This window comes from Micropterus dolomieu, linkage group LG08 (genome assembly GCF_021292245.1).
Source record: "Micropterus dolomieu isolate WLL.071019.BEF.003 ecotype Adirondacks linkage group LG08, ASM2129224v1, whole genome shotgun sequence".
In the NCBI taxonomy this organism is placed as follows: Eukaryota; Metazoa; Chordata; class Actinopteri; order Centrarchiformes; family Centrarchidae; genus Micropterus; species Micropterus dolomieu.
Genome location: NC_060157.1, coordinates 27,275,849 through 27,299,670, shown reverse-complemented (window position 1 = coordinate 27,299,670; position 23,822 = coordinate 27,275,849). Strand labels below are relative to the sequence as shown.

The 23,822-nt window shown below is 40.5% G+C and overlaps 1 protein-coding gene across 2 annotated transcripts in view; it reads right to left on the bottom strand.

The window, feature by feature from the left end:
- nphp4 (nephronophthisis 4) overlaps positions 1 to 23,822 on the bottom strand; it is a 178,182-nt gene that overhangs the window by 40,178 nt on the left and 114,182 nt on the right. For both annotated transcript variants that reach the window (XM_046056486.1, XM_046056485.1), the window contains 5 exons: positions 17,036 to 17,170; positions 13,136 to 13,335; positions 11,825 to 12,048; positions 4,265 to 4,448; positions 3,522 to 3,605 (listed from right to left, as the gene is read on the bottom strand). In XM_046056486.1, coding sequence (XP_045912442.1) covers positions 3,522 to 3,605; positions 4,265 to 4,448; positions 11,825 to 12,048; positions 13,136 to 13,335; positions 17,036 to 17,170 — 827 coding nt within the window. The remainder of the gene's footprint in view (positions 1 to 3,521; positions 3,606 to 4,264; positions 4,449 to 11,824; positions 12,049 to 13,135; positions 13,336 to 17,035; positions 17,171 to 23,822) is intronic.

Below are 23,822 nucleotides of genomic sequence, written 5' to 3'. Positions count from 1 at the left end.
CCAAATCTAGAGAAATGTAAAAAATACACACACAAGGTGAACCACAATGTTCGTCTTTAATTGTCTCAGCAATGAAGTTATGAGTACAATCAATTTATTTCTACAGATAGGAATAGATAGCCATAATAATTAAAGTATGACCAGTGTTGTAATAATTGGGAACTTGTCTTACAGGCATGGTGAGGTGGGTCATGTATATTTTATTATTTTCTGGCTAACCGCGCCAACTACTTTCATTAGTTCATCAGTTCTTTTCTTCCTGCTTTCCCCTTGTGTTTGTGTGTGTGTGAGACCCTCAGACAATACCGGTCCTGTGTCATTAGACATTCAGAGAACACCTACATTGTACATTCCATGACTCTCTTCAATGAGTGGAATTGCTATGTTTTCTTCTTGAGGCAGTACAAGTCTAAACAACACACAGTTTTTTAAAAAGCCTTTGAGAAGTTTCATTTAAAAATTCAACAGAGTGTGATGATCATAGAACAGGCTGTGGCTGTACAGTAGAAAATAAAAGTTGGCTTCAATCTGAAACCCCCACAGACCTGCTGAATGTGCTTTGATGTTTGCCGCATTAAAATAGCCCTCAGGATCTGTGCAAATCAACACAAATGTTTCTTACATATGCACTAATTACATATGGTTACATATGATAGCTGGTGTATAGATGTACGCCAACATATGCAAACATTTTGGAACTGCCTGTAATCCATAATCCCTAAACCTGTAGAGTTTAGGGATTATGGATTATAACTGAATTACAGGCTATGAATTATGATTGATTGTTACTTCTGAGCTGAGAGTACTGCTGTAGTACAGAATAATCATAATAATAATAATAATGTGTCCATGTCCACATGTTTTGTTTGACCTCCTGCCTTTGCTATTGTCCCAAAATCAGCCCGGAGTTTCCACTTGAACATAAAAAATCTAATAGGCCAGATTGCCAATGTATTAAGCATCATCATGCTCCACAGAGGATAAACTTTTTCCAGTCTGGAAATTCCTAAGGATTGTCTTATTTTGGCAATGTTGGCCAAAATCTGTTCCAAATATCTCCTGCTCTAATTGGCAGATTGCCATCAAATTTACACATTTGGAATGACCTCATGGCCTTTCCTCTGCTGCCACCACCAGGCCAACTGTTATAGTTTAAACCTCACTACATACCCCCCAGAAAAAAAACTCAAGAAAAAGTGAAAACCACTGTTTGTTGTTCCTTCTTACCAACACATTCATATTGTGAGGTCCAATAAACACTGCAGCTTCTACTGTCAGTGAAAGTAATCAGACTACATTGTAGAATACTGTTTTCCAATCACTGCTGTTTGGATGACAGATTAGTGGTATAATGCTAATCAACCAAGTGTTTATTTCAAAAAGAAAAATGACGTATAAGGACAGCTAACATGGCTTTCTTTCATGGCTTTTCGGCAGGATTTTTTCGGATTATTCATAGTGTTCTAATGTTACAAATAAAGGCAGGGGAACTCCAACATCGCTCATCTATAAACATATTATGTTTTATCTATGAAAATGAGTTTAGTGCAGAAAAACTTTGACTGGCCCAGACAGAGCCCTGACCTTAACCTCATCCAGCACCTATGGGATGAACTGGAACACCGACTGTGAACCAGGCCTTGTCGTCGAACATTAGTGGTCGACCTCACTAATGCACTTGTGGCTGAATTGGAGCAAATCCCTGCAGTCATGCTTCAAAATCTAATGGAAAGCTCTCCCAGGAGAGCGGAGGCTGTTAAAGCAGCAGATTTATGTCCATGGTTTTGGAATTAGGTGATTAACAATCTGATTTCACATATAGATGTAATGTTCGGGTGTCCACATACTACAAACTATAGTGTATCATTACACATGCGAATGAAACATCTGAATTAAATAGATTAAACCCAAGCAGTTTGTGCAATTATTTCTTACATTCATTTATACAAATAGACACAAACACACATAGTGCAAGTGAAAGTATGCAGTGCTAAAATACAAAATAAGTTTTGAAATGCTCCGTACTTGTATAGCGGTGGTGGTGGTACAGCCACCCGCTCTACCTCTTGAGCCACAGCCACCAATAATGAAGAGAACCTTCATGTGTAACAGAGTTAAATATCTAGTCATGAGTAATGGACTATTCTCTAAAGTTTCCACATTTTGGTCATTGATTCACAAACTCAGAAGCTGATCCCTGCCAAACAGCAGCTGTCCAAATCGTTGATGGGTCAGATTTGCAGGCCCATGCTGACCTGCAGGAGCGGCCCATATCTGGCTCTGACGATGTGTGCTGACTGACAGCGGTGCCAAAGCTGGCATCCTGACAGTTTTGCTGTTGGGGCTTGTCAGTTTTAGTGGGACACAGATTTGATCCAGACCCGACCTTTGTGACCTTTTGACAGGATTTTTGCTCAGAGCAGCAGTGCTGACACTGACACACGAATACACACATACCGTAGGCAGACACACATACGCTTGGCAGACTGGCAAATATTTCATCATCCCATGCAATGAGAGAGCTCCAGGGTACTGTACTCTACACGAACAACAGGATTACTGCGAGGTACTGCAGGTTACCCAACAGTGATGGTTATCTTTTTTTAGCCGCATAAATGTGCTTACAATGTAAGCTTATATTTACGTCTGCAGAAAGAGGGCCGAAATTTCAACTTGAAAGGATTAATTGAATGGAACAGAACTTATTTTTTTGTGACAGCTGTAGCGTGCAGGGGCTGTAGAGCACATTATGTCACATGGAGATATAAAGCATATCGTCTTATCCAAAGTGCATTTGAACAAGCACTTTCCAATTGTTTTTCCCTCCTCTGAACTTCTGACATATTAAAAATGGTTGAATAAGTGCATAAAATGGGAAAATAACTTCAGAGAAATACTATATATGCATGGTTCATTTAAAGTAGATTAGCCAGACGTGTCATGCTGTCCTCCATTTGGAGATAGTTAAACTCTCCAGCCTGACATTTGCCAGTTGGAGAAGATAAACAATGTTCAGTAAGATAAAAGTGATTTCCAGCATATAATTTTGCTTGACAATCTTGTCTGGCTAGTGTAACTTTTTAAATAGTTGACACTTCAAAGAGTTCTTTGTGTCTGAGCTGTGACCGTGTGGGAGAGGAGAGGAGGGAGGAGGCGGTGCACTGCCACTCCGCAGAGAGTTATCTGGGATTGCGTGTGTATACTAGATGTTATTAGACTTAAGGATGTACCAGAAGGTTGACCCGACTAAACTCAAAATATATATATATCATATATATAATATGATACCATATAATAAACTGAGTTTAGGCGGCTTTATCCTCCTCTACTCTTCTGAATCTATTGATCAATATATATCAAAATGTTTAAAATGAACTACAATAAATCTCTTATCATGGCAGAAAAATATACTGCACATTGCACCTCATTGAGAAAATAAGAAATAGAGGAATGCTGAAGGAGATAAAGATGGTCCAATGCACTGTAAATATTGCACAAAGAATAAGTAGCACACTCTGTACCTTGATAGTCTTGGCAGCAACAATATTGGACAGATTCTTCTTGGCCACCTGAGAACCTTTGCCTGTAGGTAGGAAGCTTGGTCCCTGTGAGGATTTGATTAGAAACAGAATAGTTCTCAAAATTGATCAGCTACAAAAAATAGCAAATTACTATAAATAAACATAAAAAAATATTACAACTGCAGATCAGGAAAGAAAACTGTAAATGATGACAAGAAGCAGAACCACAGGGTGTAAAACCCCGAGTCATCTACAGCAGATAAGAGCATAGCCTATGTAAATGACATTTATTGCGAACTGTCCTTCTGGCATTAAATTAACTGTCAAGCCTGAGTTGCGACTGCATATGTAAAACTTGCCCTAGGAATACATCAGTTATGGTTTTTAATCCTTGAAGAGTAGTGACATTTATATCAAAGAGATTTCACTTTGGACCACTCAAGGCCACTCAGTTTTTAAAATACTTTCTTGAACTGGAATCAATAACTAGACTTGTGAAATACTGTGATATCGGAAGTTAGACGGAGAGAAAAACTTTGATCTTTAGCATCTGTGGTGATGGTAATATGTAGTGACTGATTCTAAAAACAAATCTTTTCAAACCTTTTCAGTGGTTCAAGCATAACATTGGACTGCTGAAAATACAGTGCTATGTATCAAAACAGTGCATCCTGCAATAATTACCGTTCTTAAAAACACAGTTTTATAAGTTGACCATTCCTAACCAATCCATTCCACTGTACCTGGAGAGCCATGGTGTAGTCGCAGAGGAAACTCTGATATTTCAGGGGAATATGGATGCTCTCCTTGGGTCTGAGGTAAACCCTGGGAGCACCTTCCTCCAAGTGGAACATGTTCTCCTCCAATGGGGTCGTGGTTTTGGTTAGTGCTTTGAAGTAACGCCACTCATCTGTGTTAGTGATGACGCTGGATGGAAAGATTAAAGGACATGAGTGAGATGAAAACAGGCTCTTGTATATCTTCAAGGTATGCATCCAGGATCAAGGTCGGATTTGTTACACAATCAGGAATAACGCTGAACACTGTCCTGTTCATTACATACTTAAAGTCTGATAAGATGGTACTGACAAAAAAAAAAAACATACTGATGTTTTTGGTATTCTTTGCTTCTTAACAGATGTTTGGCTAACAATACTGACCATGGTGGTACAGAAAAGTCCATGGGATTATTAAAATGAATTGGTATCAACAATTATATAATATCAATTGGTATCGTCTTGGAAACATGAATGTTCTCAGCAAATTTCATGGCAATTTGGATACTAGATTTTGCAGTATCTAAAGCAAAGGTCACTGAGCATCCAAAATACAAATGGTTCATCATCTGGAGAGCACGAATGTAATTTTTTTCCCGATTTAAAATTATGTTGTTGTGCAAGCAAATATTTGCCTAATTCTGGTGGCGAGATATTTTGAGACTTTAAGTCCCTAGTATGGGTCAAGCTCCAAGATCACTGGAAACTACACTTCCCATGATCCAACTCTTATTTGACCCTGCATGGTAAACACCTACATGTCTTTCAAACTCCTCCCAGTTTGTAACAGATGCTTTCTGTTATAAATGTGTTGTCTCCAAGCCCAAGCTAAGATAATAACCCTGAACATAAGATGACATCACAGAAGTCATTATACAGTTCATACACTTCATGAATGAGATCAATGAAATGCCCCTTGGTAATTCAAATTCCCAGCTCCTAGTGTTTATACCTCCAACTTCATCAGCCCTTCTCATCTAAGCTTCCTCAGTGAAATAGGATCATGAACACAACAAAAATCAGATTTTCTCCAAACTGCTCCAGCAGGTAACAGGACCTTCTCTCACTCAATCACCTCTCAATCTAAAAGGTGCTCCAGGTTAGGCTACTGCACAGAGCTTTTCTATACAATCCAAATGAAAATGAATTGCACTCTAACACAGTATTGCAACATAACACAGCATCAGTGTTTCCCACAGAATGACTGTGGTGGGACATGGGGGCGTGTATATGTATTTTTTACTGGAAAAAATAGGAAGAATACATTACCCTATTTCTAATAGGTTATTTCTTTTAATTCTACTTAATTATCCACCTTATTTTAGTGTTTCCTCACAAACTACAGTTATCTGCTAAACTTGCTTTTCCATTTAGACACACCTACACCGGTGTCTCTCTGTCTTTCTTTCCCTGAATATGTCTGCTGTGATGACTTTCTTTGTCAGCAGTTTTATAAAGTTGCCCAAAATACCCTACTCAGCTGGGACAGCTGGGTTTTCACAGCAGCATGTGAGCCGTGTGTGGAGGAGCCTTGTTGTTAATGACGTCGCCTTGATCAAGACCAACGTGGCATTGAATGACATTGGCACCAACAGGCTTTACCTGGTCCGGGCTTGTAAAATATCCACCGTGTACACATCTTCTGACATAATACCAGATAACGTCTCTCCCTCTGTCTCCTCTGCCAAATATATGTTAATATGCATTCTGATGAGCAAAGTTTATGTGTGGGGAAGCTTATTTTGGCCTTACAGGTATTACATATTGTGAGTGTTGTCTTGCGTGTTTGTGTGTGTGGCTCTAACAATGGTTGCCGCCCGTGGAACGCCGTGGAACGCCGTGGAACGCCGTGGTACGCGCTGCATGCGTACATGTGACTGGCACAAGTAAGCGCTCATGGCCGGTTAAGCTAAAACAAAACGATTCTGATCACCGAACGATCAGTGCATCTCCACAGGATCCAGCAAAGCATCGAAAACAATATAATTCCCTTTAGTAGGCTAAGGACAAACAATATTGATCTCCCATTCTTACAAACTGACTCTAGCACTGTTAAGTTCACTGTATGGCCAGCAATTGAAGTGAGCTAATTCCACAGTGGCAGCAGTCAACACGCAGCACACAATGCATCCTTTTTAATTACCGATGACAGCTTTCATAAATGTGTATAAAGGTCAGTGAAAGCCCTCCTACAATCCCCAACGAATGGATTTCCAGGGAGAAAGCAACAGGAACAGATAACACATTCCAACAGAGGGAGGACTCGTATCCACTCTTTCCTCTTCCTTTGAATGCAAAAATTTCATGCACAAATGCATAAAGTGAAATGCGGCTTTAAACATCAAAGGTTTCAACCCATGGGCATGGAGAGGGGATTTCTTTCAATAGGAGCGTGAGAGTTTATGAATTTTTCAGAGTCCCACCTCACTAACAAGATGCAAGAGCAAATTCCATGAAACTTATTTGGAGATTCCCACCTGTGCACTTGGAATAAAACATTTTGCTTCTGGCTAAATCATGACAACTAAGAGTCTATGTGTGTATGGCTTTCACCTAAGCCTCCATTAAAAAACCCACGGGTTGATTCATTTTTAAAGAAAGAAAATAGAAAAGGTAGGAGGTGAAGTGGACAAACAAACAAAAACACACACAAATAGAGGGAAAACAGAAGGACCAAAATGAAGATGATTAAAAGGATATCAAAAGAGATAATTGAATGAATGCAGAGTTGGTAAAGCACAGAGAAGACAGCTAATGAGAGGGAGAACTAATGACAGAACGCAGCAGCACGGGCTACAGCAGAGGAGCTGTAGTCTCCTAGCCAGCAGTCATGGCTCACACTAGGCTCTGCGAGGTCACGTGTAAAAGGTAGCCATGCAAAATGGATGGCAACAGATAGCAAATGCATCCTCCACATCAAGAGGAGCCTCAGGGCTCTAAACCACTGCAGACATCAAAGCTACAGCTAGCCTAGCTTCTCTTTCAGTACCCCACCTTCAAAGCCTGACACCGAGGGTCATAGTTTTTTTCTGTAGAACAAAGAGCTAACCCAAGGCTTGCTTGTGTTTTCAAGAAAGCTAGTTGTCAAATATTGGTTAAAATATTGATGAGGAAGTAACAGAAGATAAGGCTTGGTGCACTGACCGAGATGTGGTTCATGCGCTCCAGGACGAAAGAGGTACAAGGGATGGATTTGTGATTTGTGTACATATTCCACAGCCCTTCAAAGAGTTGCCATGTTAGTGTAAAACAATGACTCAGTGCTTGAAGTGGAAAAAAATAGGTGCCAGTACTCTCCATTCACATGTCACCCCCCCCCCCCCCAAGTATAAATTAGTGTATTGGTAAATAATATAACATTAAATTCAAAGTATAATGTTAGTATTATATTTATGTATTTACAGGTCACACGATAGAGTATTTGTAATGTTTAAACAGTTTATTAGTTGAGGTTACACAATTCAACTCTTTGTTCACAGATAACACTGTAGTTTAGGTTACAGCTAATGTTAGTGTATTCATTATTATTTCAGAAATTAGTATAGACCACTAATATAACTTACCACTAGTAGTATTACATTTTGGTTGTTGTTTTTATTCATTAAATTATTGTGCAAGAAAAATGCTCTATGTGGTGGTTAGTCTCTGATTTGTTAATGCTAAGTGCTAACTTGTCATAATCATAACCATTCATGCGGAACACTGAGTTCAACATTTCAAAAATTAGCTGATTGCTGTGAACAAGGGCGTCACTTTTTGTTGAAAAGTGGTGGGGACATCAGGGCTCAGATTAGCGCTGTGTTTTAACATTATTTTGAAGAAATATTTGATGAGTCGGGGGTCTAGGGGCACCCTCCCAGAAGATTTTGAGCATTAAACTCTTAAAAACTGCATTCTGGAGAAACTTTCTGCACCAATTTACGGTGGAAATGTCATAATGTATATCAAGGGAAACAAAAGTCAGCTGGCAGTTGAAAATTCAATATATAAATATATAATGCGGTAATCAGTAGCTTGTTTTTTTAGCTTAACTTGCTTTGTTGGATAATGTACATTTGTTTATTCTATATTTAAATTGCATTGCATGTTTTCTTATTGTGCAAATAAACCTTTCTCAAAGCATCATTCAGGCCTGTTCCCTAAAACCCACAATTCTGGGGTAGAATCACATCAAAGGAAGAAGCTTCCTTGCTAATTTACACATTTGTGGATCTTGTTAGAGGTGGCAGACGGTTTGATGTAAAGTGTCACTCTGCCTAAACAGAAAATAAATAAATAAGTTAAGAAGGGCGCTAAGCCGACCAGAGGACAGATGCAGGGATTGATGACTCTCAATTAGACTTGGTAGGCTCAGTGGCCGGGCTAATGCCATAATGATTCATCCATGGCACACTCCAGCCTTTGTTGATCAGCGTGATATATGTTAATCCAAAGCTCAGGCATGAGCAGAATCCATAACAAAAGATTCTGTGTGGGGATTAACAACAACGCTAACTGAAGGAAACAAACACGGCAAGGATACCAAGAACGGGTGATCCAGGAAACACCAGCCATAATGGCTGCTCTGTGTAGAATATTTAGCATCTCACCAGCATTATGCCTGCATCTGTGTCAAGGACAACAGATTGTGCTGCTGAAGGAGCTTGAGTCTGCTTTCTATTTTTTTTTTATAGGGCTACAATATTTGTGTGAACAATAGGGTGAAGTGTAGCAACATAATCCTAGACGCTCAGAATATCTTTACACGGCCACTTACAATTGCTATATATGTCAGAGGTCATACGTACGCTTCTGCAGCAACTAGGGGTTAAGTGTCTTGCTCAGGGACTCATTGGTGGATGTGTCACATGGAGAACTGAACCCAGGTCTTTCACACCACAGGCATGTGTCTTATCCACTGCCCCATCACCACTGCACCCCTATGCTGCTAAATTTAAAATGCGCGCACAAACAAAATGTGTCTAAACAGTAAAAAAAACTAAATAATTTGAAACCCTAAAACACACATGCACACATGCAAATACACACATTAGTACACACCTACACACACGCATCATATCAAAACAGTGAGGAAGCTGTGAATTAGACTCCCACAACCTGAATAAAATGCACACAAGTAAACATCATCATGACTGGATTTTATCTTGACTTTATGATGTTAGTGTTTCATATTTTTAATATTTTAAACGTTTTTGAATGATGCGATTTTTGAATAGTTTTTGTAAAGAAGCTTTGCTTGCATTACTACTACATGTGCTTGTTTAAAATTTGTTTAATTCAGCAATATATGTAAACACAGAATACAAGCCCAGGACTTTAATTTGTTAATAAAACTTGTCAGTGTTGCAATTGAGCCAAGCTCGCGTCACTGGAAAATACATAAATAAACATATTGTTGCTCTCAAATTAGTAATTTGTAGTTGAGGAACCAGACGACTCTGGAAGATCATGTATCATTTGCTCTAGCAGATATGCCTGGTCTCCCATTCAGACAGGTTTCCACCATTCCTGGATATTGTTGGGCCAATCACTGACTGTCTCCATAACAGTCAGTCTGTCATTGCAGTATTAAAGCTGTAATTGAATACACAATGGTTATAACAGACTTGTCTCTCGCTGCTGCTTGTATCACTCTGCTAAGCCCCTCCCAGGAGAAGGAGCCAGTTGCCCTGCAAAACCCCATCCTGCGAAAGGCTCACTCTCTGTGGCGAGAGGCTTGCCAAGACGGCGGTCTCTCTCGCAGCGACTCGTATTCCCTAAGACGCAACTCCAATACTTTGCGGCCCAGGGCAGAGCGCCCCAGGCTTCAGAGGCAGCTGCAACAATGTCTAACAGCAGGATAAAAGGCTAGTACACCACTGTCCCTCCTTAATTTATTATCCCCCACTGTTTGTCTTCATGCCTCTTTGCCACTTGTTGATACGAGCGCAATGGCATGTGGAGCTGGGACATGTTCACACATGTTTTGCTCTTGTTGGCAAAGGAGGGATGGGCAGTTCTTTTATTGCTGGTGGTTGTTTCTCAGCCATTGTGTTTGCGATACTTCTGAAGCTGTGTGCTGAAGATATTGAGCTTGACTGAGTGAGAGCATGCTCGGGGAGGGGGGCTGTGCAGTGTACGCTCGACCAGTGATTGACACCGCGTTAGAGACACGTCCGAATTTAAGGATAAAAAAAAGTTATTTTGATAGAAGTTACCCACTAAACCTTTAAACAAACTTAAGGATCTAAAAAATTAACAAATAACTACACTTTCGTTGATAACAAAGATGTTATCCACATACGTCCAGAGGCCCCTTGATAACGCCCTTTAGAAACTGACAATGAACTTAGAGGTTCCTGCTAGACTAGGTCATGTGTGCTCTAGAACAACATTGTTTAACCGGCTAAATTTGAAGTGTATTCACGTATCTGCATCCGCAAAAGAAAATGTATTAACTCAGCTCACTTAAATTTTACTGTCTATGGTCTGACAATCATTGCTGTTTACCAGTATATGCATTTGATATGGCATGACACAGTAGGAAAGGCAGAGGTGAAAATGATAACATTAATGATGATTTAATTCCATTTAGCTGCTTCAGTTCCAGGGTCCTGGCATTGTGCATGCTGGTTCAGTGGCACACCGTCAATACTTACTAGGATACCTGAATAGAACAGAGCCACCGTTAATGTCAGGTGTTATCAGTAACACCTGTGCTTTTTCTACGATGACAAGACAAAATGTCTGCTGTGAAAAAGGCCTACTTTGCACTATTGCACTACAACAACATTAGGCTACAAAGTGGTATATGTACAGCTAACTGATAATAGCTAAAGCTGGACAGCATTGCTAAGACAGCGTGACATCACAACTGTATAAAAAGAGTCCGTTTCATGGAACTCCAATTACCTTTTGTTTCAGAGGTGGCCTTGGTCTGGAGCGGCCTTCCACAAGGTGGGTTATAAGCTGGTTAGTAGTAAATTAACTTGGTAGTCATAGGACCAATAATAGACTAGAAGCAATGCGTTAAGATTGATGTCAAGGGTCTTGAGGGCCATGCCATCCCTTTCCTTCTTCTTCTTGTGTTAACAATGGTAGTATAATGTTGCCTTACTGCCCTCTACTGTTAAGTACAAAGACTGGTGGGGACCAATTTTGAGGAATAGGGGAGGAACTAAACCACCACTTCTGGATTCAAGAGTGAGGGCACAGCATGATTTCCTAAAGCAGGATGAAAATAGGTTCTAAGAGCTACACCATCACCTTTGGAAACACATTCAGAATGTGACAACACAGTTTCACGGCGGGGCACGGCTGGATACGGTCTGATAATGGAAAGCACATACAGTACAGAAACCAATGCTCACAGTTGATGTGTTAGACTTGGCACACACCTACAAACTTGTAAAAGCTACCAAATTATAAGATGAAACACGTGAATAACAAACACATTTTTCTTAGTCAGTGGGAAATATAATCACACTAAACAAACTGTTAATTCTGGGACTCCACCTTAATGTCAACTCACTGTTTGCAGAGTCTTACCTGAGTTCAGGGTCATCACTGTGAATGGTGACGGTCTGAGGCACATTAAAAGGATTTTTAAGGACAAACTCCATGTACTCAGCAGTGCCCAGGCTGGGGTAGAGCAGGTGCTGAGTGGTGATGGCCTGGCTTAGCATATTGGCAATGCCCTCTGCCTTGCTGCGCTCTTCACTGGGTTTGATCTGATGAAGTTCTCTAGTAAATTGGTCTACCTTTGTCCGATCCTGAAAAAGACATTCCAATGTATCGCCAGACAACACAACACCGTGTCATTCTGTAAAATATGTAGAATTATAACCTCAACTTTCTGTCGTAAACATCCATCACAGTTTACAAAGTGACTTCCTGGTTTAATATTAACCTACCTTACTTGCCATAGTTTGCACACCCAGATATTTTGTGCAATAAGAGGTTATTACCAACATTTTGGGTGTGATCACTCTGTTTTAACTCCCCAAAAAAAGTGGTTTTGATAATTTGGCTAAACTTTCTGACATTTTTGTGGTGAAGTTGCTGTGTTATGTGCAATTATTTTGTTGGGAACAATGTATTCATAACTGATAGGAATTATGGGCAAAACTAAGAAAATAAAACCCAGGTTGCAGGCAAGGTTACACTTAACCACACGATGCCAAGGACTGTAATTTAAACACCTCAAATTGAGTTTCAAAATCAGAATAGTAAAGCTAAGTTTGTGAGAAAAATATAATACAGAGGTTTTCAACAGGTCTAGCGCACTGAAATTATGCCGGGGATAAACCAGGACCATATTAAGTCATTGCTATCAGCCCAGAAAAGTCAAATCCAAATTGAATTGCAAAGCAATGTTGAAAATCAGCTTCCTGTGCAAGCAGGACTCAGTTATATTCCACATTGTATTGGCTGTTATGAGGGTGTGAAACAACTGAAACGCAGGTCTTACCAGAGGAAATGTAATGTGTTAAATGTCTGAGACAGACATGCACCACAGCCAAAATCACATTTAGCATGTGCACCCATGGGTGAAAGTACAAGATGTGCTTTCGGGTAGAAGAACAATTAACACCTTCTTGTACAGTCACTAAAACACAGAGGGTTGAAGGCCACATCGCCACGAGAATTGTAACACTGGGTGGCTGTCTGGGAGACGCTCCATGCCTCTATGAAAGTTCCCTCAGGACATGTTTCAGAGCCAGAAGGAGAGCTGTTTTCCTGTCCTTGTTGTCCGTTTGAGATTTAAGTGAAGAAGACACACAGGCGTGGACTAGTGTGCTTTACAGATAAGCAGCTATTCTAGTCTCCCCTTGGCTCAAGTGCAAAATTTGACCTCACCGTGACCTTAGCCGCTTTAGCATCTTCCTTGCCCTCCCGCTGATGCACGGCAGCCATGCAGCTGAGCTTGCGGCGCCCACCTTCGACCTCGTTTAGGTTGTGCTCTCCAGGGATAATGGTGCCAGCTCTGACCCCGCGTCTGAACGGTGGCATGTGATCCCCATCAGTCTCCCGTTTGTGCGCTTGTGCAGTGTTCCTCGCTGTGAAGGAGAAACAGGCCGCAATCATGAATGTACTTACTGAGCAGAGTGGAATCTAATCTCTCTCCATTTTCACCATATGCTCTAAAAACCCTCCAAATGTCCAAGGGAGAGAGGCACTGACTGATTAAAGTATTGTTGGAGCACAAGAAACAACAGCTTGTACACAAATATTCCAGTCAAACAACTGGCACCACTACAACTGGGCCAAAGCCCTATTGAACAGACTTGTTCTCGCCTCCCAAATTATTTTTTTACCTCTATGTATCCTCTGCAAGCACCAAAATATCTACTTAAAATACCTGAGTCTCTCTATTGTTCACTAAATAATCCATCTTTATTAGGATTATGCAAATTACCCTTGTTCTTTAAAAACTTTGACAAGACAATTTGCCTAATCCTGCACTTTGAACAACGCTCAAACATTAACTAACTATAAACTCTTCCCAAATCGTACTTCTGGTATCTGTTTGTGTTTAGACACTTAACATTTGACGTTAGCTTCTTTTGATAAATGGGGGGAAAAGCAGGTTAGCAGGGTATATTTCTATTTCTAGTAGATTATTTCTTATTTTACTATTTTAATTCTACCTTCATTCTACACCTTATTTTAGTGTTTACTAACTACTTGAATCGGCTCCCTTTCCCTTCAGTTGTCTTTTCCTCACACTCACACACTACACTTCTGCTGCAAACACGTCGACTTGCCCCGCCCTTTTCTGTTTCTCTCTCCCTGTATTTTTCTCCGTTTTCAGCAGCAGTTGTGCCGGCATGTGAGGGAGGCTTGTTAATGACGTAGCCTATCGAGACCAACGTGGTACAAATGACATCTGGACTGGTGTGTTCACTGTTCCTTTACCTTGTCTGTGCAACTTAATAAACCTGGGCGGCCTACCCACGTAAAGTCTATCTGTGGGAAACACTGTTAAAGTTAGGTCAAGCTGTAGGTCAATATTTTGTATATACTACACATGCAACTATTTTATTGTCTTCCAACTGTGTGTCACATGACTATTTTGGGCCAGTCATATTCTCCAAGTCAGGCTAGTTTAATTAGCCCAAGATGGATAATAACCCTGAGATTGCGACCCTCTGCGCACATTTGAGTAAAAAAGTTGGAATACTACTAAAAATAGACATGTTAGTGGCACGGTTGATTCGGGTCCAGCCTGTGCCCCTTTGCCCCCTATGTCTCTCCCTGTTTCCTCTCACTATCCATTGTCCTTTAAAAAAAAGGCCCAAAAAATATCTTTAAAAAATAGACATTAAATAGATTATATATATCAATTAACAAAATGCAAGGTGAGTAAACAGAAGAAGGGCTGGAGAGCGGTCCAAGAATGACTGTCTGCAGGCAACAGTGAAGCACGGTGGAGTTTCCTTGCAAGTTTGGGGCAGCATTTCTGCAAAAGGTGTTGAGGATTTGGTTAGAATTAATGGTCAACATCAATGCTCTTCATCTTCAGCATAAAGAACAAAAAGGAGACCTCGAAGTGATGTCAAGGCACCCAACAACACCCACATCTCAACATCATCAAGTCTGTCTTGGATCACATGAAGAGAGAGAAGCAACTGAGGCCTAAATTCACAGAAGGACTCTGGGTAGTTCTTCAAGATGTTTGGGCCAACCTACCTGCATTTATCCTTCAAAAGCGTGTGTCACACCAAAATACTGATTTAATTTAGATTTTTCCTGTCATGCACTTTGCGTATTTTGTTCAGTTGATAAATGTGATGAGGGCGGCTGTGGCTCAGGAGGAAGAGTGGGTTGCCCGCATGTCGAAGTGTCCTTGGGCAAGATACTGAAACCTTAATTGTTGCCCCTGGCGGCTGTTCCGCCAGTGTTTGAATGTGTGCGAATGTAAGTTTCTGTTTGAGCACTTAGGCTCAGTGAATGTGTGTGAATGGTGAATGCAGATGTAGTGTAAAAGCGCTATGAGAGGTCGAAAAGACTAGATAGGTGCTATACAAGTACGGAGCATTTACATTTGATGTATGAACATTATTTTTGAAAACATTCTTACTTACTGCAGCATTTTTTCACACCTTCCTGAAAATAACTTAACCTGAGTTAATTTCCTATTTGTGCTTACACATAAACATCCCCTTTTCTCTCTGTATTCCTCTCCCAGTATCACTCTTTATCCCCAGACATTTTTCCCCCAAGTCTCCTTATCAAAGAGGCACTGTGTCGACTGCCAGTCCCCTGACCAGATAGTGTCTGGCTACAGTGCTTCCTTCAGAGCCACAGGCGACCAGGAGCGGGACAGGAGTGTAACTGAGCACGCGCACACACACACACACACACACACACACACACACACACAGAGCATGGCTTACTGTAGCGACTGGACTCCAGTGAAAGCAATTAAGAGTATTGTATGTTTAAACGGCACGGGAAGGTGGAGTGGAGAGAGGAAAGAGTTCAGTGTGTGAGAGAGACAAGAGTAGTGAAGAGGTGGTGGAGGTGGGGAGGAGGTGGTTGAGATAGGCAAGAAATAAAGCAAACGGTGAACAGACCGCGTTTGCACAGTAACAAGAGCTGTGAATAAATGACTGCAACAATTTAGGAAACATATTTGGAGTGAACATATGCATATTCATTTGTAAACATTATATATACAGTACAGTTTGTTTGATTGTGTATCCATATGCATTTTTATCAGGTATTAGTATGTAGTATGCTAGGAGCAAATATTTGTAAAACATACATAGTTATGCAGCATTTCTAAGGTCTGTTCTCAGAGTGTGATGTAATTTGAGAGCTGCCAGACTTACTTTATATCATTATAAGCAATTATCTGCTTGTTTTCAACTCTTCGTGATGCCACATTTAAAGGACAAATTTAGGAATACACACCAGTCGACTGGTGATGACTTGTCTAATTGAGGACAAAATTGGTTTCCCCAGTGTGTGTGTTCCTCTGCTAGGACTGTGCATGCAAACACACGGACACACACCAAATACAAACAGAATTGTGGCTAGCCACCAGAGATGCTTCTGCAAGCTCAATTAGGCTGAAAATTGAGTGGTTCAGTGGTGCAGCCAACAGACAGAATGTGAAATGGATCTGGTTGAGTTGATCAAGGCAGGAGCATGGTCACTACCCAAATGAAAGACACTAATTGCTCCACAGAATAGAATACACACATAATCATGTGTTTAGACATACCTTGATAGGTGATTGGAGCAAAACACAAAGTGCACGGTAAACGAAAGTTAAATGAAATGTTAGTACATAACCACTAGGGGTGGGGGAAAAAAAATCGATATAGCATAGTATCGTGATATTTCCCATGGCAATACTGTATTGATACACGGATGCCAAGTATCGATATTTTATTATATAAATTGCAGAAGGGAGTTTTAACTTTTTGGTACTAGAATAATAAAATCTATTGCTTTTTTAGTCCACTAGAAAACTTAACAGGACCATATAGAGGACTGAAAAAGTGATATGAACAAACAGAGAAATGTATCTTTTTAGATAAACAGATGTTGACAAAGTTTGACTTTAGGGACCTAATTGGAAGTTGGAAAAAGGTAATAAATTGCAAAATATCTCAATATATTTAAAATCACAATACAATCGAATCGCAACATAAATATCGTGATAATATCGTATCGTGGGGCCTCTGGTGATTCCCACCCCTAATAACCACAGACAGGATTCAATAGGCTGTGGATGAAATTGCTTGCCATTGAGTTGGAGTATGTTTCTTGAGGACAGGCTTCCTCCTCTGAAGCCACCTGTGACTTCGCGAGGTGTGATGATGTGAGAATGAGGCGGCATCACATCTGCTGCCCTCCTCCTGCTAGGATCTACTGGGCACCCTGTGGAAGAAAAATACAGTTTTTTAGTTTGACTAGTAAAATCCAGTATCTGGTTATATTCATACATGCTGACCAGCACCACTTACAGGCAAGGGAAGAAATAGCTGCTGCAAATATAACAATTGCGCCACCTGCAGGTTGCTGTTTTGTGTGTGTGTGTGTTTTTTTTAGCTACTCAAAGAGAAATACAGGTCAGCATGATTCTGACTTGTACGTTGCTTTTAAAGATTTTATATTATATTTTCTTCCCTGCTTTGTCAACTCATCAGACATGCAAGCCAGACTTTTTATTTTATGGAGAAAAAAGTTCTATGGGGAAAAAACAAAACAAAACTTGATTTAAGCTAACTATTACACTAACAACAGATTTGGAAATTATTTCAATAACTGCCAAGTTTATACATCAAATATTTAGTACCAAAGGCAAAACTTAACCATATTGCATGTTTTTTATGGTTTGTTTTTATTAGATTTTTTTGGACAAAGGAAAATGCTTAGGACCCCTACTTCTCTGCCCAAATGATGCTCAAGAACAGTCTTGGCCAATTCAATTCAGTTTTTATTTATATAGCGCCAAATCTCAGAGCGCTTTTTATAAAAGAGCAGGGTTGAGGTTGTCCAGCAGGTGGCCAGACAACACACATTCACACGTCAGCATATCTAAAATATATTAGCCTTGTATATTGATTGATCACACATTATGACCGAGGATACCCCTGTATCAGTATCAGGATCATAACTGATAGTAGCACAGTTATCTCTGTAAACCCTGATTTGTTTCATTCTATTTTAAAACCTAATCTGTGAAACCCCCGCAGTAGGTGGTTTCAAGCCAAACTGAGATCTGAAGCCAGATCTGGCCAGTTTGCCCCAAAGATCTCTTTGAAGTCACATGTGAAACAATACATTTTCATTGTAGACAGCGCCAAAGTGAACACAGTCCAGGTTAAACCCTGGCTTAGAACACTCAAGGCAGGATCAATACATGAAGACAAGCCTACAGTGGTTAATTAGTGCCCTAAAAGTGCCAGAGTATGGACACAGAAAGCTTGCAGTCACGCTGATTGATGGGCTAGTGTTGGCCTCAGTCTGGTTTGGGTGAGTGCTGGGTGTCAGAGATGCAGTAGGACAAGTTCAACATAAAGATATTAAATATCACCTGTAACCAATATTGCTGTGAGTGTGGGCTCACCGCAAATTACAGATTACCACACTGCCTTCAGCTTTCAACTTAATTTGTCTCTCTTTCTGTCCCTCCTCTTTTTAAAGGCAAGTGGATAAGTAAGCACTCCAGGGTGTGCCTGTACTAAGACAGTGAGTGATGGTCGATATAAGGTTTTCTTTAAACATTAATTCATCCTGCCAGAGCCTCTACAGTACAGTAGCTGTGGGAAATGCTTTATTATGCTTTTGAACAGTGCTTTATTTACAAAATGCCTGGTAATGGCAGACTGACAGACAATTCACAGAGTCGCAACTACAACACCAGCCTGTAGCCATGTACCATCTTCACAAGGGTGTTTTCAAATACCACAGGTCAATAGATTTGTTTATGCAATTTACAGGTGTGCTGAGGGCAACACTTGGATTCCTTTAGATACAATTTACAAAAGTTGACTGAAGAAGTAATTAAAACTAAAGTTCAGGGCTCTTTAAATTGCTGTGCACTTTGACATAATGCTCCCATTACGTGTCTAGGCTCACAACATACCCAACTGAGGTGCTTAATTGTAGTGTAAGAACTTTTAGCATTTTCTGAGAGGCTCTGGGATAGCTCATCCGGGATGCTTTCATATGAAATATGGTGAGTGCAGCAATTAAGTGGCTTTACCGCCCATAACTGACACCTCAGTGAGCTTGTAGGAGTTTTGGAAGGGGAGGCAAAAGTACCCTCCAAATCTTTCAGAGGCAAAGTCCTTCATCAACAAACTGATAATGGGCAGCAGCTAAATGAGTAATGGGGAGCTGTTGTTGCCATGCAAACAGACACAGACAGCACAGTTCTGCAGATTAATGGGTGAGGTGTGTGCCGTCCCAATGCATTCCCCTCATCATCCATCACCCTTCCCTGGCCACAAGACTCAGCCGAATGTATTTGTTTGAGTTATACTTCCCAAATATTACAGTGAAGACATTACGTCTGCCGTCACATAAACATCTCCAATCAATAACAAAGCCATAGAGATCTCATTCCCAACGTCTCATTATGGGCCTTTCAGCCTGCCTTCTTTTGTGTCGAGAAATGCTTAGCTGATGGACAGAATGATACAATAAGCCTGTAGGGATGCGATAAGATGAACACCCAGTGCTACTTGCCTACAATAAAACAAATGGACAGATGAACCCAGTCGTGACCCTCTGATTTAATCACACAATCATTTTAATTAATCGGCTATCACTAGAACCATCATTAGGCTCTTAAGACAATACCTATTTTAGTGCTAATCCAGGCTGACGTGGATGTCTTGCGTTCGGTCACATTATCCGCCCCTAACTGCTGAATCATACTGGCAGATTGTTAAGACAGAGCTGATGATCCTCATCACTGAAATGTAAGCTAATACTCCTGGTTTGTGTTGCAGAGAGAAAGCCCAGCACAGCGTTTACTGCCCTGTGTTATCTGTGTGGAGGAGAGTAATTGTGAACAAAGTGCCAGGGGGCTGAACTCTATCAAATTTATTGACTACCTCTCTCTGTTGCATGACAATAACCTCACTCGGCACTACGCCACCTGCCCGCCCTCTTTGCTCCGCTGGCAGTTCTTGAGGTTAAGGCCACAACAAACCACTGATTTACTGGCCCCCAGAACAAACGGGAGCAAGCACCAAGGGGGTTTCAAAGTAGTCTGCAATATTCGATTTCTCCTGCCTCCCCGTTCCAGGCCACAGACCTTTCAGAATAAGCAGAATCCCTCTCACCTCGGGGCCAAAAGCAAGGTTGATAAAGTCGGGACTTAATGTGCCAACAGCAAGAGCTTTTAATGAGTGAGACATACTGTATTGTATGTGCACCCCTTAGGGAAGTCACCTAGCTAAACTAATTGTTAGGTAAATTTCACTGATATTTTGTTCCACTAGTGGCAGCTTTAGGCAGGATTCTCTCCACTCTCTCCTGCTGCAACACTCAGTCTCTCCAAGGCTTATCAGGCTGCTGCAGATGAGGAGCACTGTGAGGTCTGGAGAAGGTTCTAATCTGTCTTCTCTACTGTGCTGAAGTAGATACATGCTTTGTGTGTGTGTGCGCGAGTGCGGGCATGTGCAAGCAAGAGACAGCAAGAGAAAGTCAGAGTTAGACAGAAATGATATAGACACACACAACTCAGTCAGCAAAACAATTTTATATCAATAGGCTTTCCCTTCTGTCACATATGGCCGTTTTTACTGTTGGCAAATATTATCAACATGTCTTTATCTGCCAAAAGAAGCACCAATTTGTTCATTGTTTTGGTTTTCTGGCCTGCAGGGCGGAATCTCTTAACAACTTTGTTTCCAGTCAGATCAGGCAGCTTTTTCAGTGACACAGAAATGATAATCATGTACATTACCTGACCTGCCAACAGCAGAAAGTTGGCGAACATAATAAATCATCTAACACTAAAAGAGCCAGAAACTTTCTTCAGGATTTTTTTTTTTTTTTTACATGAAGTATCCAAGCAGTTTTAACTGGCGTAAACTTGCTTTTGCTTAAATTTGCTCAAACAAGAGCGAATAAGGGGGTTGTTCCCATTTACTTGCGTTTCGGCATGCAACTACACCGCATCGTACATTTGTTTTGTAACCCATCTGACCACGAAAGCCTCACCTGATCTAACCTAATGGTGGCGCGAGACGAATAGGTAGGGGCTGTCACCAAAATGTTTAAGAATTATCCTCCAAGGACCATGGATATCTGTGTCAAAATGTATAGCAATTTAGGTGGAAAATGTAGATACACTATTCTTTAGATCTGTCTGTTTTAGAAAGACAATATAGATTAATCACTCTTAACAGGCCATCAATCAATCCACAGTATCGGTTTTTGAAAAAGCTCTGGGATAAACATCATGGATTATAAAGATTATTCAATGTTTTATATTTTCTATCTTAGGAACAAACTTTCTTACACATACTGATGACTCCGCAGACTTTGGCGGGTGCTACAAAATATCATTACCAGCTTCCAAATGTAGAGCTCTTTCACAGTTTTCAATTGTTTTAAGGTTAAACATCTCACGGTAACGGATCTCTTCCCCTGCCTCTATCTTCATTTTCCACTCAGAGTTCATGTGGATTTAGCAGATGAAATCAATAAAGCATTGTAGCTTTCCTCTGGATTCACCAGTCGATCAGTTTCACAGGACGAGCAGGCGGTCGTCATGGTTTATACACTCCTCATCTGCTCCTAGAGTTCTCTGTGTGGGAGTGCTGTTTTCCTTCCTCAAGACTTCATACCAAAGCAAAACCAGCCACAAGTCTCTATTATTCTGATTAAGCTACTTCCTTTGGTCCTTTATGACGCTATTAATAAAAGCTGCTTTACAGAATGATTGAATAGGCCTGACAGCGTTTATCATTACCATTTAATTAATTAGTTGTCAATCCCACCTTGTGAGGATATCATTTGGTGTTTCACTCTTTTTCATTTGGAAATGACAGTCTGCCACTCACTTTTTCCAATAAAGCCTAATTCTGATGAATTTCCTACGGAGCGAAGTAAAGACATGATTAATAACATGCATGACTGATATTTAAAAAAAGAGAGAGCAGTATGTAGTCAGAACTGCACTGCTTGTGAATAATAATTGCATAGTGGGGGAGAGAGCCACATTATTATATAAACTAATATATATGATTATGTACTAACTATTATTATTATTCTTTTGAGGGCAATATTTCACAGTAACTAATTACAACAACAGTCACATTCACCGCTCTGCTCATTTCCTAATTAATTCCAATCACTTCCAATCTGCTGTTTTTCTGAGTGCTTTTAAGATATTGTCAGTGAAACTTAACACATCCTGTAGATGTTTCAGATTAAAGCCTGAAAGGAATAGAAGGGATTTTGCAGTCTCTGGAAGAATTTTATTGTTAAACACCTGCGCAGGAAGTGTTAAAGAGGTCCTATTATGCTCATTTTCAGCTTCAAAATCTTATTTAGGGGTTGTGCCAGAACAGGTTTACATGGTTTCATTTTCAAAAAACACCATGTTTTTCTCATACTGCACATTGCTGCTGCTCCTCTTTTCACCCTGTGTTGAAGGCCTCGTTTTAGCTGTGGAGTGATGCATCTTGTCTCTAAATGATCTTTGTTGGGAGTTGCACATGCGCAGTTCCTAGTTAAGGACTACTAGCCAATCAGAAGCAGAGTAGGGCAGGTCAGTGAGAAGCCAGTAAACACTGCTTCAGTTCAGCTGTATATCCCCCTTACCAGCTTAGCAACATGGACTGGAGCCAGAGTTTCAGAGTGGTGAGTTATGAATCTGTAACAAAAGGATCATTCATCCATAAAGTTTTAACTGAGCTCTGTCTCTACATCACAGGAACAACTTTATGTCCACTGACTGCCTGGAGGGTAGCTAGTGTTTGGAAGGGAGAGGAGAGGCAGCAGGTGGACGTCTTGTTACTGTGTGCTGCAGCTCAGTGTTTTTCCACCAGTGTTTTTGAGGGCGTGTCGGACAAGCCGCTTGGCGAGCATTATGATGCATATTTCGCTGTGATGTCACAGGAAAGCGGAAGAAAAGGCTGGAATACAATCGAGCTGTTTTCAGACAGTTCAAAGTCATTTCTATGGGAACTCCTTTTGGGCTGGACTTTTTTTGGACTATTACATGCACAAAAAAGGTATATAACTCAATAAAGATGAGGGAAAAAGCCAAAAAGCATAAAATGACCTCTTTAAATACCACTGACTGCAACTTAACAGCGATTTAAAATGGCAAAAGCCAAGAAACAGAAAATACTGAATGAGAAAATGTTTGTTAGGGTAGAGAAACTCTGAGGAGCAGAGTACTGACTATTAAATGACTGTTGTTGTACTCCTGAAATTAGCGCTATGGAAATGTAAAGTATGCTGAGGCGATTTTGTGTCTGCATTAGAGGAGGATTTTTACTAAAATATAATAGTAATAGGGGAAATTAGAAATAAAGCCCTCTGTTTCAAATAAACCCTGCAGCAAATTAATTCAATTCAATTTTCAATTCAATTTTATTTATATAGCGCCAAATCACAACAACAGTTATCTCACAGCGCTTTTCATAAAAGAGCAGGTCTAGACCGTACTCTGTGATGATATTTACAGAAGCCCAACAGTTCCCACCAAGAGCAAGCACTAGGCGACAGAGGCAAGGAAAAACTTCCTTTTAAGAGGCAGAAACCTCGAGCAGAACCATGGCTCAGGGTGGGCGGCCATCTGCCTCGACCGGTTGGGGTGAGAGAGAGAGAGAGAGAGAAAGAGAGAGAGAAAGAGAGTGAAAGAGAGAGAGAGAGAGAAAGAGAGAGAGAGAGAGGGATGTAAGGAGAGAGAGAGGGGAGGGAGGCAGCCTACACAATATACACACAGAGGTACAGACAGCGAAGGTAATGTTGCTATAAACTAAATGAAAAATGGTACAGATATGTATAATAGTGTTAATGGTAACCATCGTAATGTTAATGATTATAATAACAATAA